General features: G+C 40.4%; 1 protein-coding gene across 5 annotated transcripts in view; it reads left to right on the top strand.

The window, feature by feature from the left end:
* Nucleotides 1-27,960, top strand: part of st18 (ST18 C2H2C-type zinc finger transcription factor) — a 141,000-nt gene that overhangs the window by 36,386 nt on the left and 76,654 nt on the right. For 4 of the 5 annotated variants that reach the window (XM_062022526.1, XM_062022525.1, XM_062022523.1 and 1 more), the window contains exon 4: nucleotides 870-1,050. In XM_062022526.1, the coding sequence (XP_061878510.1) occupies nucleotides 876-1,050 (175 nt within the window). In that variant the 5' untranslated portion in view covers nucleotides 870-875. Of the gene's footprint in view, nucleotides 1-842; nucleotides 1,051-27,960 lie in introns of those variants that run through there. The other variant, XM_062022522.1, reaches the window with a different exon arrangement.

The following is a 27,960-nucleotide window of genomic DNA, read 5'->3' as shown; positions in this document are numbered from 1 at the left end:
TATTTCTCATTTGTGTTTCCAAACAAGTAAAATGATCACACGGGGTTAGAAAGTGTGCAACAAAATGCCAGTGCGGTGTCGCTGAAATATTCATATGCTTTTTATCTGATCTATTTCCTAACCTCAAGGTATTTGCCTGCGAATCCCTGCCACTTTTCATATTACCTGGAGGCAAATGCTATATAGATTTATACAAGTTTATTTACAACAAGAGCCAAGCCATTCCTCTGGAAACTAGGCTGCAGATCAAAGGATTGTTTTGATCTCTACTTAGCATATTTGTTTAACCTAGCCAGTGATTCTGAAAAGTGCACAAGCTTTTTGGTGATATGCAGAGCACCCTTTATCCGTCTTTTTCTTCTGTTCGCGCTGGATTTAAGTACTTTCTGTATTTAGGAGACAACTGGATTTGCCAGCTTTTGAAATGTAGTTGCCCACTGCTAGCAGTCTTGGCACTTGCAAATAGATAACTAGGTATGTTCCACTGCTAATCCCGAACGGCCTTGTAATAGTATTTGTGGACTGTACAGCGCTCAATTAGGGCATAATGTGCTTATTTATTTTCCTTTACGTTGGATTAAATGTGAAAACATGTTTGTTTTTTCTTTCCATCTTCTGTCTAGCGCCGTTTTTTTAAAATTGTTTTCACTCGAAAAACAAATGTTGAAATGCTCTCTAAATAGATGCCAGGGCAATCAGAACAGTTTCTGGAATGCTTAAGAGAATGCATATGCACACAATGCCCTAATTCCTCTCTTACTTTCGGTTTGGGAAAGATGAGCCCAGGTTTAGCGAGAGCCAAAAAAAGGGGGCAGATGGCTCACAAGAGGGATAAACCTGGGAAGTCATGCTGTAAATGTGTTCTACAGAAAACAATGAAAGGAGCGGACAAAGCGATTGTGACAAAGTCCTTTGGAAAACGGGAAAGCAGCTCTCTAAGGTCCAGGACCATGGAGAAGCCGGATGAGCCGTCCGAGGAGAGCAAGGAGGAGAAGCCATCCAAGAGCACCTGCGAGGACCGTCAAGTTGGCAAGAAAGCAGCAGATGAAAGTAACGTATCTCCTTAAGCTTATTCATACTGTCCAGTCCCCAAGCTTATTTTGTCTTGAGGCAATTTTAATTATTACTGCAGCGTCTTGTTTTTTTGTTTGTTTTTTTTGCCGTTTGACTCTTTGGCCTGCCACATTGTTGGGCAGGAGAATTCCTTTTGGAGGCAAAGTGTGTCTCAGATGATACCGCGTTGCCAGGAAAAGACAAAGCAAAAAATAGCAAACACAAAAACAATCACAGGTGCATGGGAAAAAGAGGCAAGCGAGTGAATGGTCACCGCGGTCCCCGGGAGGTCTTTCAGTGTTAGCCAGTGCGGTGGGTGGACTTCTGACAAGGACGTTGGTACCCAGCCAGGTGTAGTGTGTAACTGAGAATGCTCCTGTTTATTCTTTTCACATGCTAATGCGGCTCCTCTGCGACTTTGAAAAATGCCAAAACTTTTTCTTGTAGTTAACATTTTTGTTGTTGTTGCAATACCTGGTCTTCTATCACAGTGGTGGTCTGATTCAAAGGCTCCTGGCTCGCCTTTATAGGACTTTTTGGGAGGGTGCCAAAGGATGGGGATTAATAAACTCCACTGTCCATCATGAAAAACATACACTTATTTCAGTGTAGATAGGTTCATGTTACTGTATTCATAATCCGTGGTATTTCGCTATCAAAATCAATCACAAGAATACCGTTACGTGTGACGGTATAAAATGATAACTTGGTCAGTGTAATTTTTTGCTGGCACTTTTGAATTGGTAAAGTAAACTACTTCTCCCAAAATTCCCTGCATAGCGCTAGTGAGCGAGGTCTGTGTGGGAGGTCGTAAAGGAGAGAGAAGAGATTGGTTTTCAGACATTTCCCGAAGTTTTCATCAAAATCTATCCATAACTTTTTGAGTTATGTTGCTAACAGACGTACAGACTAACCCTGGCGAAAACACAACATCTTTGGTCTGCATATAGTGCGAGGCAAAGTCGCCACCTTCGTCTGAAGTGTTTTCAAGACGACACACAAAGCCGGTCAGAAGTTGTGATGTTCTAACCTACATTTTTTTCAGTAACATTGAATCGTGGTTTAAATCGATTTGTATCCATGTTTTAAGTAGGAGATGGGCCAGGCGGCAGCACGGACAAAAGAAAAGTTTGGTCACACTACATTACAGGGAACACAAGTAATATGAGCAGCTACTTGATAAACCACCACCCGGAAAATATATTTGATGCCAAAGAGGCCAAGCATCAATTTGTGAGGTATTTACATTATTAAATGTTTGTCTGATAACTTTGTGTGTGTGTGTGTGTGTGTGTGTGTGTGTGTGTGTGTGTGTGTGTGTGTGTGTGTGTGTGTATATATATATATATATATATATATATATATATATATATATATATATATATATACATATATATACACACACTTTCAGTTGGGTTTCTTTAAAGGCCTACTGAAATGAAATTTTCTTATTTAAACGGGGATAGCAGGTCCATTCTATGCGTCATACTTGATCATTTCGCGATATTGCTATATTTTTGCTGAAAGGATTTAGTAGAGAACATCGACGATAAAGTTCGCAACTTTTGGTCGCTGATAAAAAAGCTTTGCCTGTACCGGAAGTAGCGTGAAGTCACAGGTTGAAGAGCTCCTCACATCTGCACATTGTTTACACCAGCAGCGAGAGCGATTCGGACCGAGAAAGCGACGATCACTCCATTAATTTGAGTGAGGATGAAAGATTTGTGGATGAGGAAAGTGAGAGTGAAGGATTAGAGTGCAGTGCAGGACGCCAGGGTGTATCTTTTTTCGCTCTGACCGTAACTTAGGTACAAGGGCTCATTGGATTCCACACTTTCTCCTTTTTCTATTGTGGATCACGGATTTGTATTTTAAACCACCTCGGATACTATATCCTCTTGAAAATGAGAGTCGAGAACGCGAAATGCACATTCACAGTGACTTTTATCTCCATGACAATACATCGGTGAAGCACTTTAGCTTTGGAGCTAACGTGATAGCATCGTGTTTAACTGCGGATAGAAACAGAAGAAACATGCCCCTGACTGGAAGGATAGACAGAAGATCAACAATACTACTTTTACTTCTACTATCAGGAGACACCGAACCAAACCCTGGACCTGTAACCACACGGTTACTGCTGTCCAGCCTGGCGAAGCCTAGCAAGGCTGTTGCTAACGAGGCCATTGAAGCTAACTTAGCTACAGGACCTCGACAGAGCTATGCTAAAAACATTAGCTCTCCACCTACGCCAGCCCTCATCTGCTCATCACGACCCGTGCTCACCTGCGTTCCAGCGATCGACGGCACGACGAAGGACTTCACCCGATCATCGGTGCGGTCGGCAGCTAGCGTCGGATAGCGCGTCTGTTATCCAACTCAAAGTCGTCCTGGTTGTGTTGCTGTAGCCAGCCGCTAATACACCGATCCCACCTACAGCTTTCTTCTTTGCTGTCTCCATTGTTCATCATCCAGAATACTGTGGAATTTTTCGATGAAAAATCACTGCACGTAAGCAGCTAAGCCCGTGACCTTCGATCCCTCGGGCTGTACTGCATCAACAAGCGACATCAGTGTGTAAAGGATATCACCACGTGGGCTCAGGAACACTTTAGAAACCCACTGTCAGTAACTACAGTTGGTCGCTACATCTGTAAGTGCAAGTTAAAACTCTCCTATGCAAGGCGAAAACCGTTTATCAACAACACCCAGAAACGCCCTCGGCTTCGCTGGGCCTGAGCTCATTTAAGATGGACTGATACAAAGTGGAAAAGTGTTCTGTGGTCTGACGAGTCCACATTTCAAATTGTTTTTGGAAACTGTGGACGTTGTGTCCTCCAGACCAAAGAGGAAAAGAACCATCCGGATTGTTATAGGCGCAAAGTTGAAAAGCCAGCATCTGTGATGGTATGGGGGTGTATTAGTGCCCAAGACATGGGTAACTTACACATCTGTGAAGGCGCCATTAATGCTGAAAGGTACATACAGGTTTTGGAGCAACATATAGTCATTCACATCGACGTCCCTTGTGTGGGCTCTGTGCCGAGGATGTCGTTGTGGCTTGTGCAGCCCTTTGAGACTTTTGTGATTTAGGGCTATATAAATAAACATTGATTGATTGATTGATATGTTGCCATCCAAGCAACGTTACCATGGACGCCCCTGCTTATTTCAGCAAGACAATGACAAGCCACGTGTTACATCTACGTGGCTTCATAGTAAAAGAGTGCGGGTACTAGACTGGCCTGCCTGTAGTCCAGACCTGTCTCTCATTGAAAATGTGTGGCGCATTATGAAGCCTAAAATACCACAACGGAGACCCCCGGACTGTTGAACAACTTAAGCTGTACATCAAGCAAGAATGGGAAAGAATTCCACCTGAGAAGCTTAAAAAATGTGTCTCCTCAGTTCCCAAACGTTTACTAAGTGTTGTTAAAAGGAAAGGCCATGTAACATAGTGGTGAACATGCCCTTTCCCAACTACTTTGGCACGTGTTGCAGCCATGAAATTCTAAGTTAATTATTATTTGCAAAAAAAAATAAAGTTTATGAGTTTGAACATCAAATATCTTGTCTTTGTGGTGCATTCAATTGAATATGGGTTGAAAAGGATTTGCAAATCATTGTAGTCCGTTTATTTTTACATCTAACACAATTTCCCAACTCATATGGAAACGGACTTTGTATATGCATATATACTGTATATGTATATGTATATATATATATTAGAGATGCACGGTTTGCGAACACAACCACGGAGTCCGCGGATAATCCGCGGGTCGGGCGGATGCATGACGAAAAAAATAGATTTTAAATAGATTCGGGCGGGTGGCGGTTGAACCAATTCGGAAATATATATACATAGTTAAATGTTGTTACCCACATACGAAAAACGAGCAGCACTCTTTGAAACAAGCAATTATTCATCAGGCACTGCTGCAGCTGTCACGCCAAATTTCTCCCCCCTACAAAAACCTTCCCCCCCATTTCCTCCTGGGGCTGCGTCCAAAAAAGTCACAAAGTTGCCGGGGGTCCTTAACCGGCACGCGACTGTCCTGTTTCGCGCCTGTGCAAAAAAAAACAATAATCGATTTCTTCAGATTCCAGCAGCTGTGAAAGACGAAGTATCCTTCCAGCGACGGGCAGTCAAAGACGAAGTGCTATCGATCGCTGTCAATGACGTAAGAGGAAACATGACCACGGAAGTAAATGGGGGGTGGCAGGTTTTTGTAGGGGGAAGACATTTGGCGTGACACAGCACAACACAGAAGAAGAAGAAAAAAATAAAAAGATGGCAACGCCGGCAGCAAACGTGTTACGCGACAAACTAAAAAAGGGAATACTAAAGACCAGGAAAAAAATAAAAAAAATAATAGTCAACACTTTCTTAATGGAAATGACAATAATATTATAATAATGATAAATAATATTATCACGCATTAATATCTCTTAGCCTCTAATGCGTGGCCAAGAGATATTAATGCGTGGCACGCATTGAATGTCTCTGCTGCATTGGATCAGTCTCCTTTCTTTAACAGGCAAAAGCTTTCTAACCTCACTAATGCCTTGCATCGTCTATATTAGATATATAACAACAGGTGGGTGGCGGGCGGTTGTGGTTTTGATAAAATGTTAGTTCGGGTGGATGACGACTTTTGTGATGCGGTTGCGGATGAAATAATTGCCTATCCGCGCATCTCTAATATATATATATATATATATGTATGTATGTATACAGTTTGTCTATATACTTTGTAGTAATAATATTATTACAACATTTGAGCAATGTGTATGTGTTCAATAATAGTAAGTGTGTTTATCTCAAACATTTTTGCCACTTCATTTTACACACTATAACATTTTTACGTCTTTTTTTTTGTACAAACATCACAATAATATTGTATTGTGGGCTTAATACCATGATAATATCTTAATTTCTACAATCTATATTGAGTTTTCCAATTTAGAGGGCAATTTTCATGGTTTTGCCAATTGTTAAACACATATCTTGGCTTTATGTTTGTTTTTGTATTTGCGCTGCGTTCATTATCATTTATTTGTAATATACGATAATAATATGGAATTTTAATTAGCCCTCAATTACATTTAATACTGGAATCTAAAGCGGAAAATTGCAGTGACACAATGATCTTAATACATTATGCTATAAAACAGGGGTCACCAACGCGGTGCCCGCGGGCACCAGGTAGCCCGTAAGGACCAGATGAGTCGCCCGCTGGCCTGTTCTAAAAATAGCTCAAATAGCAGCACTTACCAGTGAGCTGGCATTTACAGAGAAAAAAAGTGCTGCACTTTCCCTCTGTGCAGATGGTGCTGAAAGACAATGCTTCTGCATCGGAGGCTTTTGACAAAGTTGCAGAAAAGTACTCTCAAGTCATAAACAGAGTTGGGCAAGAGTATGAGAACAGGTTTTGTGACCTGGATCAGCTTGAGCCATGTGTGTCGTTCATTTCTAATCCTTTCATGAACGTGGACATATCATGCATTGCTGAGCAGTTAAGTGCTACATTCAGCCTGGATGCTGAACAGGTGGAGATTGAAATTGTAACACTGCAAAATGACCTCCACCTCAAAGCCCACCAGGCTGCACCAAACTGTTGGTGCCTTGTTGACACAGAAAAGTACAGTGGTGTATGCGCAGCAGCTATGAAGGTTGCAAGCCTGTTTGGTTCAACTTATCCTTGTGAATCAGCCTTTTATGACATGAACTTCATCAAGAACAAACACAGAACACGCCTCACTGATGCACATCTGCAAGACTCACTCAGAGTTGCAGTGTCAAGTTACACACCAGAGTACAACACACTAGTTAAAAGCATGCAATGCCAGGCTTCCCACTAACTGACAAAGAAACAGATAACAGATTTGGTGTCCAGTTCAAAGTGTGACATGATTTATTTAAAATATTTGAGAGTTGACTTTTGTATTTTACATGAGTTATTATTTGTACAAACATGGTGCAAAGTAATTCATGATTTGTTAAAAAAATTTAGTGGCTAGCTAGTTGAAATGGGATATTGTGATTTCACAAGACTGTCTTAGAAGTGATCATTTGAAAATGTTCAATTTGAAAAATGTGCACTTAGAGAAAATATAAAAATAAAGTGTTGCATATTGATATTTATCTGTTTCCATATATATTTATTGTGAGAAATCAATAAGATGATCAGTGTTTCCACAAAGATAAATATCATTAATTATTGATAATAACATACAGTTAAAGGTAAATTGAGCAAATTGGCTATTTCTGGCAATTTATTTAAGTGTGTTTTAAACTGGTAGCCCTTCGCATTAATCAGTACCCAAGAAGTAGCTCTTGGTTTGAAAAAGGTTATAAAAAAACAATATCACCATACGTCAATTATTGATATTTTGGGACTGAACATCTATGACGCAACATGATATCTATGCAACTATATAAACAGTCAAAACAGATGTTTTGAACAAGCCGTTATGGTTCAAAACTGGTCGAGGATGAGACGTGGCACTGCTATCAAAAATATACAGATAAAATCATACTAATAATGTATATGTTTTAATGAATGCTTGTTTTTCAGCATACATAACTGCTGAGGAAAAAAAACTTGTGACATTTTAAATAGCTAATGAAAAGCTTTGTGTCTAATTCAGTGTGGCCTCCCACTAGGGGCCTTTCTTTACCTTATAGTGCAAACGTGCTTCAAACACTGCATCTACCATCTGCACTTCCAGGAACTCTTCATTATAGCCATTTAAAAAAGAAAAAAAAGAAAAAGCTGTCTTGAAGGACACCATTCTGATTTCAGCCTCTAGCCTGCATTACTGCGTGTTCATTGTAATTATAAGGGAGGAGTGTTGCCAGGCTAGCGCGCGAGATGCCAGGTGCACACTACCATAATCTAGCATTTTGAAACAACTCAGAGCATTAACAACAGTATCTGCATGCTACTCCGCCATTAGTTCACTCCAGCTTTCAGTCATTCACGCTTTTTTTTTGTGCATAGGAGTAAAGTGGAATACTTTGTGGTGTTCCATTTTCCTAAGCCTTCTTAGGTTATGTGACTGAGCCATGCTGCTGTGTGAAATTTTATCCCAATACTGGCACTGTATCCTTGTGAGGGTGTCTTGTTAAATAGGTTTACTTAGCGCCTTTGCTGGCATTTTCCGAAGATAGCAAATGCATAAACACTGTCCATGATCGGATTAGCCGTTCAACAAAATGATGTAACTCTTTGTCTCTCTTGTGTGGCACGCAGGTTTCTCCACTTAAGTTCACTGGTCATCACATCAATATAATCCACACATTACAACTATAATAGCTGACAGCGCAAGTTAATCAGACAGATCCAGATCCTGCCTCCAAGTACACCAAATGGAACACAATGCATGATTTAGGAGGCATTTAATTTTGAACTTTGCTTATGTTCCTCCGCAGCGTTGAGGCGCAAGATTCAAATTACATGTGATAAGTGTGAAGTGTTCCTTAAGCATCCATACAGAGGAGAGCAAAGTACACCATGCCAAGTACAGCTCCAGCAGCATTTCGCACCTGAGGACATTTTGCTTTACATACTCGCAAGGTGTGTCAAGACACAACGCTAATTACGCAATTTATGACGGAAATCAGTTAAAGCATCGCCGTGGATCACGCTTATTTACATTTTAATTACGACTATTACCTTTTCTTTATTTTTTTGGGACGTGACCATAGGGAGCCCAATTCCTCCCATGCACTAGAGAGAAGCAAAAGAACTGTTTTCCACTGGCGGTTTAGATGCTTGTTTATCACTTTTAAATACCGTCATCTTTGCTGAAATCCCCTCTCAAAAGAACCTTTCACTTGCTGGAATAAATTCAAATTAAAATTTAAATCCCTCTTTGCATTTCTTCAGCCTTTTTTAAAATAGCTGCCTCCTTTTAGAAAGCTGTTTATGTAGTGATCTGTTCATAATCCAGTTTGTTTCTCAACAGCGAAAAAACACAGAAATCGTATTATCACTATCTTGGAGAGATGATGCGAGAAATCAGAGAGTATAAATGTCTGGATCTGCGGAAGTTTTTAAAGTTGCCAAGCTTAGGAAGAGGGACAAATAAATCCCAGTAAATAAGCCTGAATACTTTTATTTGACTTGATAAATGTGCACAAATACAAGGCAGTTTATACAAATACAGAGACATCACATCAGAAATAAATATGTATTCCTTTGGTAAATGTCGTATATATCTTGGATAATGCAGAAAGATGGCTCATAACAATTGCTGGGGCTTGTGACCATTGAGGTGAAAATCGGAAGATTAAAACCTCAGAAGCTGACAAGTCGTGCAAATCTCGCTAAACCTCTTTCTAATCTTACGAGGTGGTCACCTTCCAACAGCTTGAGAAAAACAATATCCAATCAGAAATGTAACATGCGGAAAAAGAACAGAAATTTACATGCAGCGTCTTTTGATAACAGTCCATCTGAGATGGCACTGAAGAGGCCACAGGGGAATATTTAATTTGCCCGGGCTAGATTGGAATTATTGTTTGGAAACAAATTATAATTGTGTCTCCAGAAAGTTAAGTAAGATCGAAACAAAAGCAAATCAATGAGCCAGCCGCATTAATCACTCAACACCCAAGAAACTTACTTCATAATCAGTTTCTTTGTTTGGCTCAAAGGGCATTTGCATGCTCAATCACAAAATTGCAAATCATCCACGTAATGTCTGTTTTGCATGAACTCAGCAGCGCAACAACCCAACATAACAGGTAGAAATGTACATATGCAGTTACATTTTTCATATAATTCACTAATTTTAGTTTAAGCACATTTGTCTTTGGTCAGAGTGTAAGACAAGAAAGTGCCAAAATAGTGCAAGTTATTGGATTAAGAGTAAAGTTTATGATATTTTTTTTTACTCACTTGTACATTTTTTTCTTTTTTCTTTATCCAAGCTCGAAATATTTAGTTGACTGGGGTTTTCTTTATTACACCAGACGTTGCCAGGCTCCTTTAGAATGGTGCAAAATATACCATTTAATCAAAAATGGTTTGTGTACTAGTGGCTATGTATTGTTGACGACAATGTCAAATACTTGTAATTAATATATCTCTAGCACAGGTATTTACTTACTTTCCAGACATTTGTAGACATTTAATAACAGCTATATAGTCACCTTTACACTTGTTTTACTTGCTGATAGCCAAAAGGTGCTTCAACTGTCATTTCTCTGTCCAGGCTTCCACAGCACACCACTAGTTTGATTATTTAATTTAAGGCAAATGCGTCAAGCTGCGGCTAGCACACTTAGCACACCCTATTGCATCCACGCTAAGACAGTTGTCGCAAGATTTGAATTTATCGTCATAGGGGTGAGATTTGTCGTCAAAACTTACCGTATTTTCCGGACCATAGGGCGCACCGGATTATAAGGCGCACTGCCGATAAATGCTCTATTTGTGATCTATTTTCATATATGAGGTGCACCAGATTATAGGACGCATTAAAGGAGTCATATTATTATTATCATTTTCTAAGTTGAATACACGTCCTTGTGGTCTACATCAGTGGTCCCCAACCTTTTTGTTGCTGCGCTTGAAAATTTGTCCCACGGACGGGGGGGGTGGTGGTGTAATGGTATTTATTTATTTATTTTTGTCATAGAGAAATACAATCATGTGTGCATACGGACTGTATCCCTGCAGACTGTATTGATCTATATTGATATATAATGTATAAATTGTGTTTTTTATGTTGATTTAATAAAAAATACATTTTTATTTTTTTAATTTTATTTTATTTCTTGTGCGGCCCGGTACCAATCGGTTTTTTTGATTGATTGAGACTTTTATTAGTAGGTTGCACAGTGAAGTACATATTCCGTACAATTGACCACTAAATGGTAACACCCGAATAAGTTTTTCAACTTGTTTAAGTCGGGGTCCACTTAAATTGATTCATGATACAGATATATACTATCATATATACTATCATCATAATACAGTCATCACACAAGATAATCACATTGAATTATTTACATTATTTACAATCAGGGGTGTGGAGGGGTGGGGGGGTATGGACATCAAGTAGTGGACATAGAGAGAGAGAGAGAGAGAGAGAGAGATCAGAAGGCATAAGAAAAAGAAAAAGTATCTGCATTTGATTGTTTACATTTGATTATTAGCAATCCGGGGAGGGTGTTAGTTTAGGGTTGTAGCTAACTTTTATTGCGGTTTTGAAGGAGGATAGAGATGCCCTTTCTTTTATACCTGTTGGGAGCGCATTCCACATTGATGTGGCATAGAAAGAGAATGAGTTAAGACCTTTGTTAGTTCGGAATCTGGGTTTAACGTGGTTAGTGGAGCACCCCCTGGTGTTGTGGTTATGGCGGTCATTTACGTTAAGGAAGTAGTTTGACATGTACTTCGGTATCAGGGAGGTGTAGCGGATTTTATAGACTAGGCTCAGTGCAAGTTGTTTAACTCTGTCCTCCACCTTGAGCCAGCCCACTTTAGAGAAGTGGGTAGGAGTGAGGTGGGATCTGGGGTGGAGGTCTAGAAGTAACCTGACTAGCTTGTTCTGAGATGTTTGGAGTTTAGATTTGAGGGTTTTGGAGGTGCTAGGGTACCAGGAGGTGCATGCATAATCGAAAAAGGGTTGAACGAGAGTTCCCGCCAGAATCCTCAAGGTGCTTTTGTTGACCAGAGAGGAAATTCTGTAGAGAAATCTCGTTCGTTGGTTAACCTTTTTGATTACCTTGGTTGCCATTTTGTCACAGGAAAGGTTAGCCTCTAGAATGGAACCTAGGTAGGTGACCTCATCTTTCCTGGTGATGACACTGTCACCTACTTTTATGTTGAAGTCATTGACTCTCTTAAGTTTGATGTGGGACCCAAACAGGATGGATTCTGTTTTACCCAAGTGGATGGATAGCTTGTTGTCAGCGAGCCAGGTGCAAGTTCTACAGAGCTCAGCACTGAGGATTTTCTCCACCTGTGACTTGTCCTTGTCTGATACCAGCAAGGCAGAGTCATCCGCAAACAAAAACAATTCACAGTCGCATGCCGATGACATGTCGTTTATGTATATTAGGAACAGTAAAGGTCCCAATATACTGCCTTGGGGGACTCCACAGCTCACCGAGAGGGGGGGGGGGGGGGAAATGGTGCCGTTCACCTCTACCACCTGCTCCCTCCCCTCCAAGTAAGACTGCATCCAGCTCCAAGAGGTTTTGTTAAATCCGATTGCTCTGAGCTTATCCAACAGTATAGCGTGGTTAACGGTGTCAAAGGCCTTCTGAAGGTCCAGCATGACCATGCCGCAGTATTTGCCCGCGTCCACCTCATGTTTGATGTGGTCGGTCAGATAGAGAAGGCATGTGTCAGTGGAGTGGTTAGTTCTGAAGCCGGATTGGAATTTGTACATGAGTTTATTAGTGGCAAGGTAACTATCGACCTGTTCATAAACTATTTTCTCCATTACTTTCGAAATGGAGCTGAGAATAGAAACAGGTCGGTAGTTGCCAGGTTCCAATTTGCTTCCTTTTTTAAAGAGGGGAGTTACTCTTGCTATCTTAAAATCTTTTGGTACTTGGCCTTGTGTAATTGATAGGTTTATTATGTGCGTGATGATCGGGGCAATGATGGAGGCAGAGTCCCTGAGGAATCTGGAGGGAATATTATCAAGGCCGGTGGCCTTGTTAGGGTGGAGCGCGCTCAATTTTTTAAACACCTCATCAGCTGTGACCATTTCTAATTTGAAATCATCGTTGGATACTCCTAGCTTTCTGTAGAAGGCTTTAATGTGTTCGACACCAAAGCGACCAGAGTGGTGGGACAGCTTGTTGACAAGAGTTGCGGCTATGCTGGTGAAAAAGATGTTAAGTCTGCTAGCTACCTCCATTTTGTCTGTAGTGAGGGAGTCACCCTCCTTGATGCTGATGTTGGTGAGTCTTGTTTTAAGTTTCTGGCTGCAACCAGGAAGCTGGTTGGTGAGAATTTTCCAGAGCTCACGTGGCTTATTCGTGTTTTCCTCTATTTTGTCGTTAATGTATTTTTTTTTTAAGGATTTAGTCAGGTTGGTTGACTTATTTCTTAATTTATTGCATTGCTTTTTGAGAGTTGAAAGGAGTAATTTGAGGTTGATATTATTGGGTTGTTTATCTACTTCTGTTTTACATTTTTGGTATTCAGAGTATTTCCTGTCTCTGTCTTTTATGGCAGCTAATAGGTCCGGATTCATCCATGGTTCTGAGCGGGCTTTGATCCTGACTGTTTTCACGGGAGCCATGTCATTTAGTATCTTTAGGAACGCCGTTTTGAAGCGATCCCAAGCGACATCGACCAGGTTGCTCGCGAGCACAGGGGACCAGACCGGTACCGGGCCGCGGCCCGGTGGTTGGGGACCACTGGTCTACATAACATGTAATGGTGGTTTTTGGTCAAAATGTTGCAAAGATTATGTTTTACAGATCATCTGAAAGTAAATTTCTGACAGTCGCTTCCAGATGCGCCGTTTTGTGGACGGTCTTATTTACGTGGCTCACCTTCGGCAGCGTCTTCTCTCCGTCATCTTTGTTGTACAGGTGTAGCGTGCAAGGACGGGAGTGGATGATTTGTCAATAGATGGAGCTAACTGTTTTAATGACATTCAGACTTTACTTAAATCAATAACGGAGCAGCATCTCCTCATCCGGAAATAACAACACCGGAAATTTGTCCTGTGAAAAACCGTCCGACCGGAACTCTCTAATAACTAAAGTTCCTTGGGTGAATAATGTAAACTCATTACACATTATGTTTTAGCGCTTAATGGCGAGTTTACTGACAGATATAGGTAACAACTTTACACTACTTTATATTAGAAATGGCAACAGCGGAGGATGAATGTCCCATAACAAGAAGATAGAGAAAAATAAGAAGCTACAAAGGCGGATGCGCGCAATTTTTCAGGATTTATGCAGATCCCAAATACAGATCAGCAGGTACCATAAGGTAAGAAAAGTTGCTTTTGCATAATATTGCGAAACAAAATGCCAGATAATATGTCTTACCTTATACACACACCATAGTAATACTCGTATGTTGAAGCACATTCAGCGGTGCGGCTTCATAGCTTACCAAAGTCGTACTAAAACATTCTGACAGATTTTTGAGCGCCGTGTGTAATGTTTTATATTTTCAATGGAACATATAAAATGTTGGTGTTGTTTACTTGAGTCATATTGCCATCATATTGCAGCCTACACATATCTCTTATGTTTGACTGTCATCTACTGGTCACACTTATCATTACACCATGTACCAAATAAAATAGTTTCAAGGTGGTTAAGGTCAACCAAACTTGTTCCTTACATTAAGCGCACCGGGTAATAAGGCGCACTGTCGAGTTTTGAGGGGGAAAAAAAAGATTTTAAGTGCGCCTTACAGTCCGGGATATATGGTACATCACATAACCTGTATCCCTCCTTTTTCCGGACATTACCTCTACACAGCCGACTCTGATGCTCTTTTTGGTTCCAGTGGACTACACATCATCCACCTTAATGTGAACAGCCTCTCTGGAACCAAACTCGACCAAATCAGAGAAATGTTCCACAACAAAAAGGTAAAAATCCTGTGTTTCTCTGAAACCAAATTAGATCTAAGTGTTTCTGACTCAGAGATAGAGATAGAAAACTTCTCGGTTATCAGAAAGCACAGGAATAAACATGATAGGGGTGTTTGTATGTATATTCACCAGGATATAAAATGAATAACCTCGCACTGATCTCAACCACAATGCCCTTGAATCTGTGTGGGCGGAAATCAAATTTAAAAACGCTAAGCCGGTTCTGATAGGGACTGTATACAGACCCCCTAATCAGAGTGATTTCTATGGTGCTCTCGAGGAGTGCTTGGCTGGGGTACACAACGTGGAGAAAATTATAACTGGAGATCTGAACACAGATATTCAACGCAGAGATGCGCCTGTCTTCAGATCTTACAGCAAGCTTTGTAATCTGCACGGTCTCTCCCAGCTAATAACACTACCCACAAGGGTGTATGATTCCACCCAATCAACCATAGATCTCATTCTCACATCAGACCGGCCTAAAATTAAAAATAGTGGGGTCATGATCTGTGGTCTTAGCGACCACTATCTAACCTTCTTCACCCGCAAAATAGCTAAACCCAAAGCCCACGGCCACATAACAGCTCAATCCAGATCCCTTAAAACATACTCCAGTGATAATTTCAACCTAAAATTAGGTGATTGGGACTGGTCCCGTGTGCTCACAAGCAACCTGGTCGATTATGCTTGGGATCGCTTCAAAACAGCGTTCTTAGCGATACTAAATGAAATGGCTCCCGTGAGAACAGTCAGGATCAAAGCCCGCTCTGAACCATGGATGATTCCGGACCCATTAGCTGCCATAAAAGACAGACACAGAAAATACTCTGAATACCAAAAGTGTAAAACCAAAGTAGATAAACAACCCAATAAAAACCTCAAATCACTCCTTTCAACACTCAAAAAGCAATGCAACAAATTAAGAAATAAGTCAACCAACCTGACTAAATCCTTAAAAAAAAATTACATCAACGACAAAATAGAGGAAAACACAAATAAGCCACGTGAGCTCTGGAAAATCCTCAACAACCAGCTTCCTGGCTGCAGCCAGAAACTTAAAACCAGACTCACCAACATCAACATCAAGGAGGGTGACTCCCTCATTACAGACAAAATGGAGGTAGCAAGCAGACTTAAAGGCCTACTGAAATGAATTTTTTTTATTTAAACGGGGATAGCAGATCTATTCTATGTGACATACTTGATCATTTCGCGATATTGCCATATTTTTGCTGAAAGGATTTAGTATAAAACAACGACGATAAAGATCGCAACTTTTGGTATCTGATAGAAAAAAGGCTTGCCCCTACCGGAAGTAGCGTGACGTAGTCAATTGAACATATCCACAAAGTTCCCTATTGTTTACAATGATGGCCGCCAGAAGTGAGGGAGATTCGGACCGAGAAAGTGACGATTTCCCCATTAATTTGAGTGAGGATGAAAGATTTGTGGATGAGGAAAATGCAAGTGAAGGACTAGTGGGGAGTGGAAGCGATTCAGATAGGGAAGATGCCGTGAGAGCCGGGGGTGACCTGATATTCAGCTGGGAATGACTACAACAGTAAATAAACACAAGACATATATATACTCTATTAGCCACAACACAACCAGGCTTATATTTAATATGCCACAAATTAATCCCGCATAAAAACACCTAGGTGTTTGTTATGCTAGCTCCTAGCTACTAGCTCGAGGTAGTTATAGCTCGAGCGGGTTATATGGACGGGATCCCGTATATATAACCCGCCAATACAATTCAAACACCTGTACAACACACACACTCACTCAGCCCAAAGAACCGTTCACCTAACCCAAGGTTCATAAAGTTTATATATTTAACCAAAGTTACGTACATGACACGCACGTACGGGCAAGCGATCAAATGTTTGGAAGCGCGCGGGTGGGACCTGATATTCAGCTGGGAATGACTACAACAGTAAATAAACACAAGACATATATTTACTCTATTAGCCACAACACAACCAGGCTTATATTTAATATGCCACAAATTAATCCCGCATAACAAACACCTAGGTGTTTGTTATGCTAGCTCCTAGCTACTAGCTCGAGCTAGTTATAGCTTGAGCGCCCGTAATATGGACGGGATCCCGTATATATAACCCGCCAATACAATTCAAACACCTGCACAACACACACACTCACTCAGCCCAAAGGACCGTTCACCTAACCCAAGGTTCATAAAGCTTATATATTTAACCAAAGTTACGTACGTGACACGCACGTACGGGCAAGCGATCAAATGTTTGGAAGCGCGCGGGTGGGACCTGATATTCAGCTGGGAATGACTACAACAGTAAATAAACACAAGACATATATATACTTTATTAGCCACAACACAACCAGGCTTATATTTAATATGCCACAAATTAATCCCGCATAACAAACACCTAGGTGTTTGTTATGCGTCTGTGTATCCAAATCAAAGTCCTCCTGGTTAGAGTCTCTGTTGTCCGAGTTCTTCGATCTTGACTGCATCTTTCGGGAATGTAAACAAACACCGGCTGTGTTGTGTTGCTGACTTCCCTCGCAAAATATCAGCTTCGCACCGACAACTTCTTTGCTTGCTCAGCTTCTTTCTCCATAATGCAATGAACAAATTGCAACAGATTCACCAACACAGATGTCCAGAATACTGTGGAATAATGAGATGAAAACAGAGCTATTTCGTATTGGCTTCAATGGGGAAGCCATACCTCTGTTAAACTGGCTACGTCACGCGCATACGTCATCATACCGAGACGTTTTCAAGCGGAAGTGTGGCGGGAAATTTAAAATTGCACTTTATAAGTTAACCCGGCCGTATTGGCATGTGTTGCAATGTTAAGACTTCATCATTGATATATAAACTATCAGACTGCGTGGTCGGTAGTAGTGGGTTTCAGTAGGCCTTTAACACCTTTTTCACCAGCATAGCCCATACTTGCCAACCCTCCCGTTTTTAGCGGGAGAATCCCGGTATTCAGCGCCTCTCCCGACAACCTCCCGGCAGAGATTTTCTCCCGACAAACTCCCGGTATTCAGCCGGAGCTGGAGGCCACGCCCCCTCCAGCTCAATGCGGACCTGAGACTGAGTGGGGACAGCCTGTTCTCACGTCCGCTTTCCCAATACGCTTGCAAGTTCCAAAACGAATGGAAACAAGAATTCCAGTTCATCCAGGACAGTTCGAAGGGGAAGGTGTTTGTTGCCTGTAAATATGTAGAACAGACTTCTCCATTGAACACGGTGGCCGAAATGATATACTCATCATGAACGGAGAAGTTAAACAGGACAATACTGCCACCTATTGGATAGCCACCGGAACACTGAAATTCAAGTATTTCTTTTATGTAAATAAAATAAATATATATATATATATATATATATATATAGCTAGAATTCACTGAAAGTCAAGTATTTCATATATATATATATATATATATATATATATATATATATATATATATATATATATATATATATATATATATATATATATATATATATATATATATATATATATACATATATATACATATATATATGAAATACTCGAGTTGGTGAATTCTAGCTGTAAATCACCCCCCCCCCCCCACCCCCCTCCATACCCCCCACCTCCCGATATTGGAGGTCTCAAGGTTGGCAAGTATGGCATAGCCACAACTCTAGTCAACAAGTTGTCCCACCACTCTGGTCGCTTTGGTGTCGAACACATTAAAGCCTTCTACAGAAAGCTAGGAGTATCCAACAACGATTTCAAATTAGAAATGGTCTCAGCTGACAAGGTGCTTAAAAAATTGAGCGCGCTCCACCCATACAAGGCCACCGACCTTGACAATATCCCCTCCAGATTCCTCAGGGACTCTGCCACCACCATTGCCCCAATCATCACACACATAATAAACCTCTCAATTACACAAGGCCAAGCACCAAAAGATTTCAAGATAGCAAGAGTAACTCCCCTTTTTAAAAAAGGAAGCAAATTAGAACCTGGCAACTACCGACCTGTTTCTATTCTCAGTTCCATTTCAAAAGTAATGGAGAAAATAGTTTATGAACAGGTCGATAGTTACCTTGCCACTAAAAAACTCATGTACAAATTCCAATTCGGCTTCAGAACTAACCACTACACTGACACATGCCTTCTCTATCTGACCGACCACATCCAACATGAGGTGGACGTGGGAAAATACTGCAGCATGGTCATGCTGGACCTTCAGAAGGCCTTTGACACCGTTAACCACGTTATACTGTTGGATAAGCTCAGAGCAATCGGATTTGATAAAACCTCATTGAGCTAGATGCAATCTTACTTGGAGGGGAGGAAACAGGTGGTAGAGGTGAACTGCACCGTGTCCCCCCCTCTCAGTGAGCAGTGGAGTCCCCCAAGGCAGTATATTAGGGCCTTTACTGTTATATACATAAACGACATGTCATCAGCATGCGACTGTGAATTGTTCCTGTTTGCGCATGACTCGGCACTGCTGGTATCCGGCAAGGACAAGTCACAGGTGGAGAAAATCCTCAGTGCTGAGCTCTGTAGAATTTGCACCTGGCTCGCTGACAACAAGCTATCCGTACACTTGGGTAAAACGGAATCCATCCTATTTGGGGCGGTATAGCTCGGTTGGTAGAGTGGCCGTGCCAGCAACTTGAGGGCTGCAGGTTCGATCCCCGCTTCCGCCATCCTAGTCACTGCTGTTGTGTCCTTGGGCAAGACACTTTACCCACCTGCTCCCAGTGCCACCCACACTGGTTTAAATGTAACTTAGATATTGGGTTTCACTATGTAAAGCGCTTTGAGTCACTAGAGAAAAGCGCTATATATAAAATATAATTCACTTCATAATTCACTTATTTGGGTCCCACATCAACCTTAAGAAAGTCAGTGCCTTCACTATAAAAGTGGGTGACATTATTATCACCAGGAAAGATGAGGTCACCTACCTAGGTTCCATTCTAGAGGCTAATCTTTCCTGTGATAAAATGGCAACCAAGGTAATCAAAAAGGTCAACCAATGAACGAGATTTCTCTATAGAATCTCCTCTCTGGTCAACAAAAGCACCATGAAGATTGTAGCGCAGACCTGGGCATTGTACGGCCCGCGGGCCGCATCCGGCCCTTTGCGCATCCCTGTCCGGCCCGCGTGAGGCCAATCATAAATTACAAAATAAATTTCAAAAAGTATCTATGTCGAGTGTGCAATACAACGGTGCTGCTTTTGTTTTGAAAATCGTTATTTGTATTACTTCCGTGTGGACGTATGCGCGTGTGCGATTGTGAGTGAATTGAACGGCGCAATTACAAATTACAAAATAAAGTTTAAAAAACATCTATGTCGTGCGCGCAATACAACTGTGCTGCTTTTATTTTGAAATGTGTTATTTATGCCGTATGTCCGGGGGGAACCTGTGAGTGAAGGTGCATAGAGACAAGTGATGAGACGCTAAAAAAAGAAAAGTTGATGAGGAATGGCGTGTTTCCAACAAGACATGGACTGCCAAGTATTTCTTTACATAAATTAATGGTAAAGCCGTGTGCTTAATGTGTGGTACACAGGTTGCTGTGTTTAAATATCATTTTAATCGCCACTACACGAAGAAACACGAGGGAAAATACCGGAATGTGTCTGATTAAGCGCGCGCAAGGGAGGCTGATGCGTTGATGGTAAAACTGCAAACCCAACAAGGACTTTGTGCCATATTTCACACCCCCAGAGATGCAGCCGTCAGGACAAGTTTCGTCATTTCTCACAAAAGCGCCAGAAAAAGTAAGGCGTTTTCTGACGGAGAGTTTATTAAGGAGTGCTTATTGGACTTTGTTGCGCTGATAATGCCCGGAGACATGGACTGTTTTTCGCTAACTTTGGATGAGAGCTCTGATGCAGTCAATTAAAGAGACAACCACAGGTAATGACTTGTTCACAGAGGTAAATGCGTGTTGGGACAAGCTGGCAGGTGTGACAATCCAATCCACTTTATTTATATAGCACATTTAAACAACAAAATGTTTCCAAAGTGCTGCACAACAATATTACAAACAATATTCAAATATTATCCTTAGCTCCACCAATGACTGAATAAAAAGAAAAAACAATTACATATAAAACCAATATAAAAAACAATATAAAATAAATATGATTAAAAACTATTTTTAACAACAGATGGTTGTCCAAATCTGATGGGGAAAAATGTTGGATAATGCAGGATAAAGTGACCATCAAAAGCAATCTGCTTTTGTATAAAGTTAAGTTAGGTTAAATTAAATTATTATTATTATTATTATTAATTATTATTATTATTATCATCATTATTATTTATCTTACGGTATATCAAAAATAATATTGAGCAAAATTTAATTGAAATATTGTCGTGTGGCCCTCCAGCAGTGCTCGGGTTGCTTATGCGGCCCCCGGTGAAAATTAATTGCCCACCCCTGTTCTAGCGGGAACTCTCATTCAACCCTTTTTCGATTACGCATGCACCTCCTGGTACCCTAGCACCTCCAAAACCCTCAAATCTAGACTCCAAACATCCCAGGACAAGCTAGTCAGATTACTTCTAGACCTCCACCCCAGATCACACCTCACTCCTACCCACTTCTCCAAAGTGGGCTGGCTCAGGGTGGAGGACAGAGTAAAACAACTTGCACTGAGCCTAGTCTATAAAAACCGCTACACCTCCTTGATACCGAAGTACTTGTCAAACTACTTCCATAACGTAAATGACCGCCATAACCAAAACACCAGGGGGAGCTCCACTAACCACGTTGAACCCAGATTCCAATGTAACAAAGGTCTTAACTCATTCTCCTTCTATGCCACATCAATATGGAATGTACTCCCAACAGGTGTAAAAGAAAGGGCATCTCTATCCTCCTTCAAAACCGCACTAAAAAAACACCTCCAGTCAACTTCAACCTTAAACTAACACCCTCCCCTTCCACATCCCGCCTCCTCGGATTGTAAATAATCAAATGTAAATAATCAAATGTAGCTACTTGTTCTTATGCTTTCTGATCTCTCTCTCTCTCTCTCTCTCTCTCTCTCTCTCTATGTCCACTACTTGCTGTACATATCCTACCAAGTCAGACCTACACTGTTTCAATGTCCATTTCTCTGATGATGCAATTGTTGATGACTGAAGTGCTGATATCAACCAAACCTAACCACCCCCCCCCCCACATCCCACACCCTGGATTGTAAATAATGTAAATAATTCAATGTATATACTCTGATGATTATCTTGTGTGATGGCTGTACTATGATGATAGTATATATCTGTACCATGAATCGATTTAAGTGGACCCCGACTTAAACAAGTTGAAAAACTTATTTGGGTGTTACCATTTAGTGGTCAATTGTACGGAATATGTACTGTACTGTGCAATCTAGTAATAAAAAGTTTCAATCAATCAATCAAAAAACCTCTTTCGGACGCACTCTGACTCAGACGGGAACTGTTGATGGTCTTTAAATGGTCTTCCCACTGCAGCAACCAATCGTTGAGTTCGAGTCTAAACGAACAAACTTTAGATAAGCCAAGGAGCTTGGTTCCCTCTCGTCACTACGAAATACACCACCGGGGGGCGCTTCATCCTCATTTGCTTTTTCTGTCTTGGTTCAAATTTCATGGATCAGGAATGAAAACGCAAAGAGACTACCGTATTTTTCGGACCATAGGGCGTACCGGAATAAAAGGCGCACTGCCGATGAGCAGGTCTATTCAGGTCTTTTTTCATAAAAAAGGCGCACCGGATTATAAGGCACATTAATGGGGTCATATTATGATTTGTTTCTAAATTTAAAAACACTATCTTGTGGTCTACATAACATGTGATGGTGGTTCTTTGGTGAAAGTGTTGCATAGATTATGTTTTACAGACCATTTCAAGTTGCTTTCTGAGCGTTTCTTCAAGATGCGCCGTTTTGTGAGCGGTCTTACCTACGTAGCTCACCTTCGACAGCGTCTTCTCCTCGTCATCTTTGTTGCAGTGTTGTAGCGTGCAAGGACGGGAGTGAAAGAAGTGTCAAAAGATGGAGCTAACTGTTTTATGACATTCAGACTTTACTTAAATCAATACCGTAGCAGCATCTCCTCATCCGTGGCTCACAAATGCAACAACAACACAGAAAATGTGTCCCGTGAAAAACCGTCCGACCGGAACCCTCTAATAACTAAAGTTCCTTGGGTGAATTATGTAAACCCACTACAGTTGTTAGCGCTTTGAAAGCTAGTCTACTGATAGATATAAGTAAGAACTTTACTCTACTTTATAAACTAGTGGTTAGAATGTCCGCCCTGAGATCGGTAGGTTGTGAGTTCAAACCCCAGCCGAGTCATACCAAAGACTATAAAAATGGGACCCATTACCTCCCTGCTTGGCACTCAGCATCAAGGGTTGGAATTGGGGGTTAAATCACCATAAATGATTCCCGGGCGCGGCCACCGCTGCTGCCCACTGCTCCCCTCACCTCCCACGGGGTGATCAAGAGTGATGGGTCAAATGCAGAGAATAATTTCGCCACACCTCGTGTGTGTGACAAGCATTGGTACTTTAACTTGAACTTTTTATTAGAAATGGCAACAGCGAAAGATGAATGCCACTTAAGAAGATAGAGAAAAAGTAGAAACTTATGACTACGGCGTTGGTACGTACTACAATTGCGGACAATTTCAGGACTTATGCAGATCCCAAATACACATCAGCAGGTACCAGAAGGTAAGAAAAATTGGTTTTGCATAATTTTGTGAAACAAAACGCCAGATAATATGTTTGCTAATAGGTGCCATTTTGCGGTCCTTATACACACACCATAATAATACTCGTATGTTTAATACGCCGACAATCCATCAAGCGGTGCGGCTTCATAACTTGCCGAAGTCGTACTAAAAACATTTTGACAGATTTTTGAGCGCCGTGTGTAATGTTCTATATTCCCAATGGAACATTTAAAGTTTTGGTGTTGTTTACTGCCATCATATTGCAGTCTACACCTATCTCTTATGTATGACTGCCATCTACTGGTCACACTTATCATCACACCATGTACCAAATAAAATTGCTTCGAGGTCAGTAAGCACAACCAGAATTATGCCGTACATTAGGCGCACCGGGTTATAAGGCGCACTGTCGATTTTTGAGAAAATGAAAGGATTTTAAGTGCGCCTTAAAGTTAGAAAAATACGGTACATTTAATTGGTCACTCAAAGGCTAAGATTAAAAACATAATTATTTTACTCAGTATTCTTCGTCACAGCCTGTGTAATTCCTCTCTTTTGAAACTGGGCTTCTATGTGCTGGAACCAAGATTGATGTTGTTCTGCTGCTTGATTGCCGCGGTGAAGATGACGCCAACATTAACCGTGTTGTTAGCATTGGGTGGCGCAAGTCCCGCCTGCGTTGTTCCCCCTGTTGTTCTTTGATATCGCTCACGTCAAAAGCTCACCAATGTGGAGATGGTATTGATGAGGCAGAAGTCAAAGATGAAATGCATCAACAGTGAGGCATGTAAAAAAATGGCTCCATCGGCATGAAAACGGGAGTTCTACTTGGTGAATATTTATTGTGATCACCACAATGTTATAATATAAATTAATACAAATACTGTACTGTAATACATCTAAGACATAAAAAGGGCTTCATTTAAGATTTAATTTAGGCCAATAATACATATAATCTACTTAAAACAGAAAACTGATAAAATGAAACTGCAACCTTCGAAGCGCGTCCTGTCATGGGAGGACTGTATTGTGTTCGAGCCAGAAGATGTCCATTCAAAAAATAAAAATAAATAATTTGCCATGAATAATTTTGGGCTGAACTGCCTATATCACAAAGTTGCAGTCCTTGAACTTCAAGCAGAATTTTAGAGCACTCATGGGACATCTGAGGCCAGACAGAAATGCCTTCCTGTTAGTTGTGTCTAGACACACTATTACGGCCACCAAGGTCATTACTGAAACGCACATTAATACACACCTGTTACCATTGTCTACTTGCTCGTTTTTTGGCCCAACATCTAAGCTGCTATCTGCCCTTTAAGAGGCGTGTCTGCTTTCATTGTGCGCCTGCCTGAGTAGAAAAAGATGGGAAGAGACCCCCAGAGACGTCCTGAATGTGGATGTCACCTCCCAATGACACCGCACAATGAGTTGCTGGCCTATGAACCACAAAAGCCAAGCGTGGACTGACCACTCAGATGTTGATTTGTCAAATGAGAGCAAAATGAGCTCGTTTGAGGGCAGTATAGACCAACTGGTGTCGGATGATGGAAGATGCCTTTTATTGTCCTCAGCTAGCAATTTTCACTTAGCAGCTAGTGACCTTTTACTGCATGTGTGTCTCTTGGCACAAATGTAAGTATTAGTACTGGATAGTTTTAATGCAAATACAAATGTATTGATCATTTAGGGTAGTGGTGTATTGAGAATTGTAGTGCCTTCTCTACCTGTCTAAAATTATTATTATTTTTTAAATTCACTCAGGATTACTTTTCTAAAAACATACCATAAATTAAAAAATAACAAATTTAGAAATGTTGATCAATGTCCTCCTGACGACTTGACGATTTGTTTTTGATCTGTTTCTTGTCAGAGTCACAGATTTGAGGAAAAAAATAGCCCTATGATGCAAAACACAAATGCCCACTGCAGAAGACGTTGGTTCTCAGGAGGAATAATTGCTCAGATTCAGCCAGAGTACAATTTCAGGGCCACTTGTTACTAGGCAAAATTCATGGAGCAGTCTCATAACTGCTCCAAAGCTGCCAAAAAACTGGCATACATTAGTCATGCCCATTAGACTATCGGAAGCATGTTTTTTTTTTTTTTTTTTTTACTTTGTATTGAATATAAATCTAAGAATACAAAAAAACTGTGGAATTTACTGTTGAGATTAGTTCATTTATATACAGGAATTTTTCTAAGAAATTATTATTATGTATTATTATGAATAGAAAATGGAATGCTACTCTGTATAGTATAAATCTGGCGTGAACCCCACTTTTCCCTCCAAATCTGTTGCTTACTGAAAGACCCTTATGGATTATTTAGCTGACCAAGACATCATGAACAATTGTATGGCAAAACCTGAGAGCCCTAACCTCAGACCCCATGAGATGATCACAGATACACTCTTGTAGAAAGTGTTCCCAGAGGAGTAGGAGCTATTTTTAATAGCTGCAACTTCACATTTTCTTACAGGTGTAATAGACAGGCATTTTCATACATTTATCCACATAGTGTATGGTTCATCAAAGTAATGGTGTTTTTCTCCAGTAACTAAACTTACATAAACTACAGGTATATATCACTTATTACCAGAGGTGGGACCAAGTCATTGCTTTGCAAGTCACAAGTAAGTCTCAAGTCTTTGCCCTCAAGTCTCGAGTCAAGTCCCGAGTCAGGACAGGCAAGTCCGAGTCAAGTCCAAAGTCAAGACTGGAAAGTCTCAAGTCAAGTCACAAGTCCTGCATTTTGAGTTTCGAGTCCTTTCAAGTCCTTTTAACCACAGACTAATGTTTTTACACAAATTGTGTATGCTTTTAAACCGCTGTATTTATTTATTAAAACATGTGCATTTGAAATAGCAGGAAAAAAAAAGTACTGACATTGCAGTTCATAATAGCACTATTAACCAGTCATTTTAATAGTTTAAACAATTTTAAACATTTAACTCATTCCTTTACAGAATAAACACATTTGCAAAAACAAGTGCAACTGTACTTATTTGTACAAAAGTGTTAACATTGTATTTCCATGGCATATTGCATTGTAACTAGTTCCACAGCAGTTTCTATTCTGTTCTTACCTTATCTCATTGATCTCATCTCATACTGTATGTGTGTTGATGTGTGCATACACATGAAAAACATAACAAATACATGAACATAACAATGAACAGAGTTGTACTTTTTAGATGTCAGGGCCCTATGCAATATGTACACATATTCTTAATATAGTATACATTTTAACTGACCTTTATTTGACTATGTTTGTCTTTTTGTAGGTGGCTAAAATATGCGCTGCTGCTGACCGCCGTCTAACGTTACGTTACTGTGTGTGAGACATTGACTAACGTAACGTTATGTTTGGTACCTCATGCAACCCTGCTTAAAAAAATCACTTGACAAAAAGTATGAATAAGGTAGCAAACTGCAGTGGACGCAACATATTGCTGTGTTTGAAATGATGTTATAACCATAGACATCTTATAAGTAGACGCAATATTGGTTGCTGTGACGCGAGCAAATTGCATCTTGAAGTGGTGATGAGGAGCCGGCGAGCAGCCTAAACTGACAGTTGACAGGTAGGAAACAAAGATGCCAGGCTGGTGTTCAGCGTTTTCCTGCTCAAATGAGCGGACTGTTGAAAATAGAAATCGGGTGATTACTTTTCACAAGTAAGATTTAACATGAATGTACTATTGGTTGTATTTTATGAAAATAACATTACCACAGAGTTGAGAAGGAGCAAAGATCTTCAATATTTGTATGTGAAAATCACAAATAAATCTTCTGGGGGAGGATGACGCCCCTACAGGGGTTTGGTTTACAAACTTTCAGCCCCACCTAAAACAAAATTCACAAGCCGCCACTGATTATGATGCATTCTCATTTTAGGCAAAATATAAGACAATACTTTCTTAACAGTATAATTGTAACAAGGAATAAGTCTTCAAGTAACAATATTCAAATACTAACATTGTTGGGTAAGACAGCATTTGGTTTTATTCTGAATCCAGTGAAACAGATTGGTGGTTTTAGCTGATATAAAGAGTTTCAGGTGTTTATATAAGTTTAAGTATTTGGCAGACGCTTTTATCCAAAGCGACATACATAAAAAATACATATATAACAATCACTGTAAACATTATCATTTAAGGGAAGAATGTAATACAAAATATCTATACAAAGTGTCAAGACAGAATAAACTCTCTGCTGCTGCAGCAACAGAGATACGGTCTATAAGATATATAGATATCTAATGTATTCATACATTGTTTATGTAGGATATACGCATGTATATATAACGTAATCATATTGTTTCTTCAACTTAAAAATAGCTGACCGTTTTTTTCCCCCTTCTCTGGGCTTATATTCCCAGTTTTGATCTCGGACGTCTGGTCACTAATAGCATATAAGAATATTATATTACTGTTAAGCAAACTATAAATAATAAAACATGTGTCCGTTATCATAGCTACACGTATGACAAAAAAGCGCGTGAAAATGAGTGGTATTCAGTGAGGTAAAATGAATTAAATGCGCTGACAGTTCATTGCTCCTGCCAAATGAATTGCACTGAGTGGA

Source organism: Entelurus aequoreus, linkage group LG16 (assembly GCF_033978785.1).
Source record: "Entelurus aequoreus isolate RoL-2023_Sb linkage group LG16, RoL_Eaeq_v1.1, whole genome shotgun sequence".
NCBI classification, from domain to species: domain Eukaryota; kingdom Metazoa; phylum Chordata; class Actinopteri; order Syngnathiformes; family Syngnathidae; genus Entelurus; species Entelurus aequoreus.
This window is presented reverse-complemented; position numbering and strand designations above follow the sequence as displayed.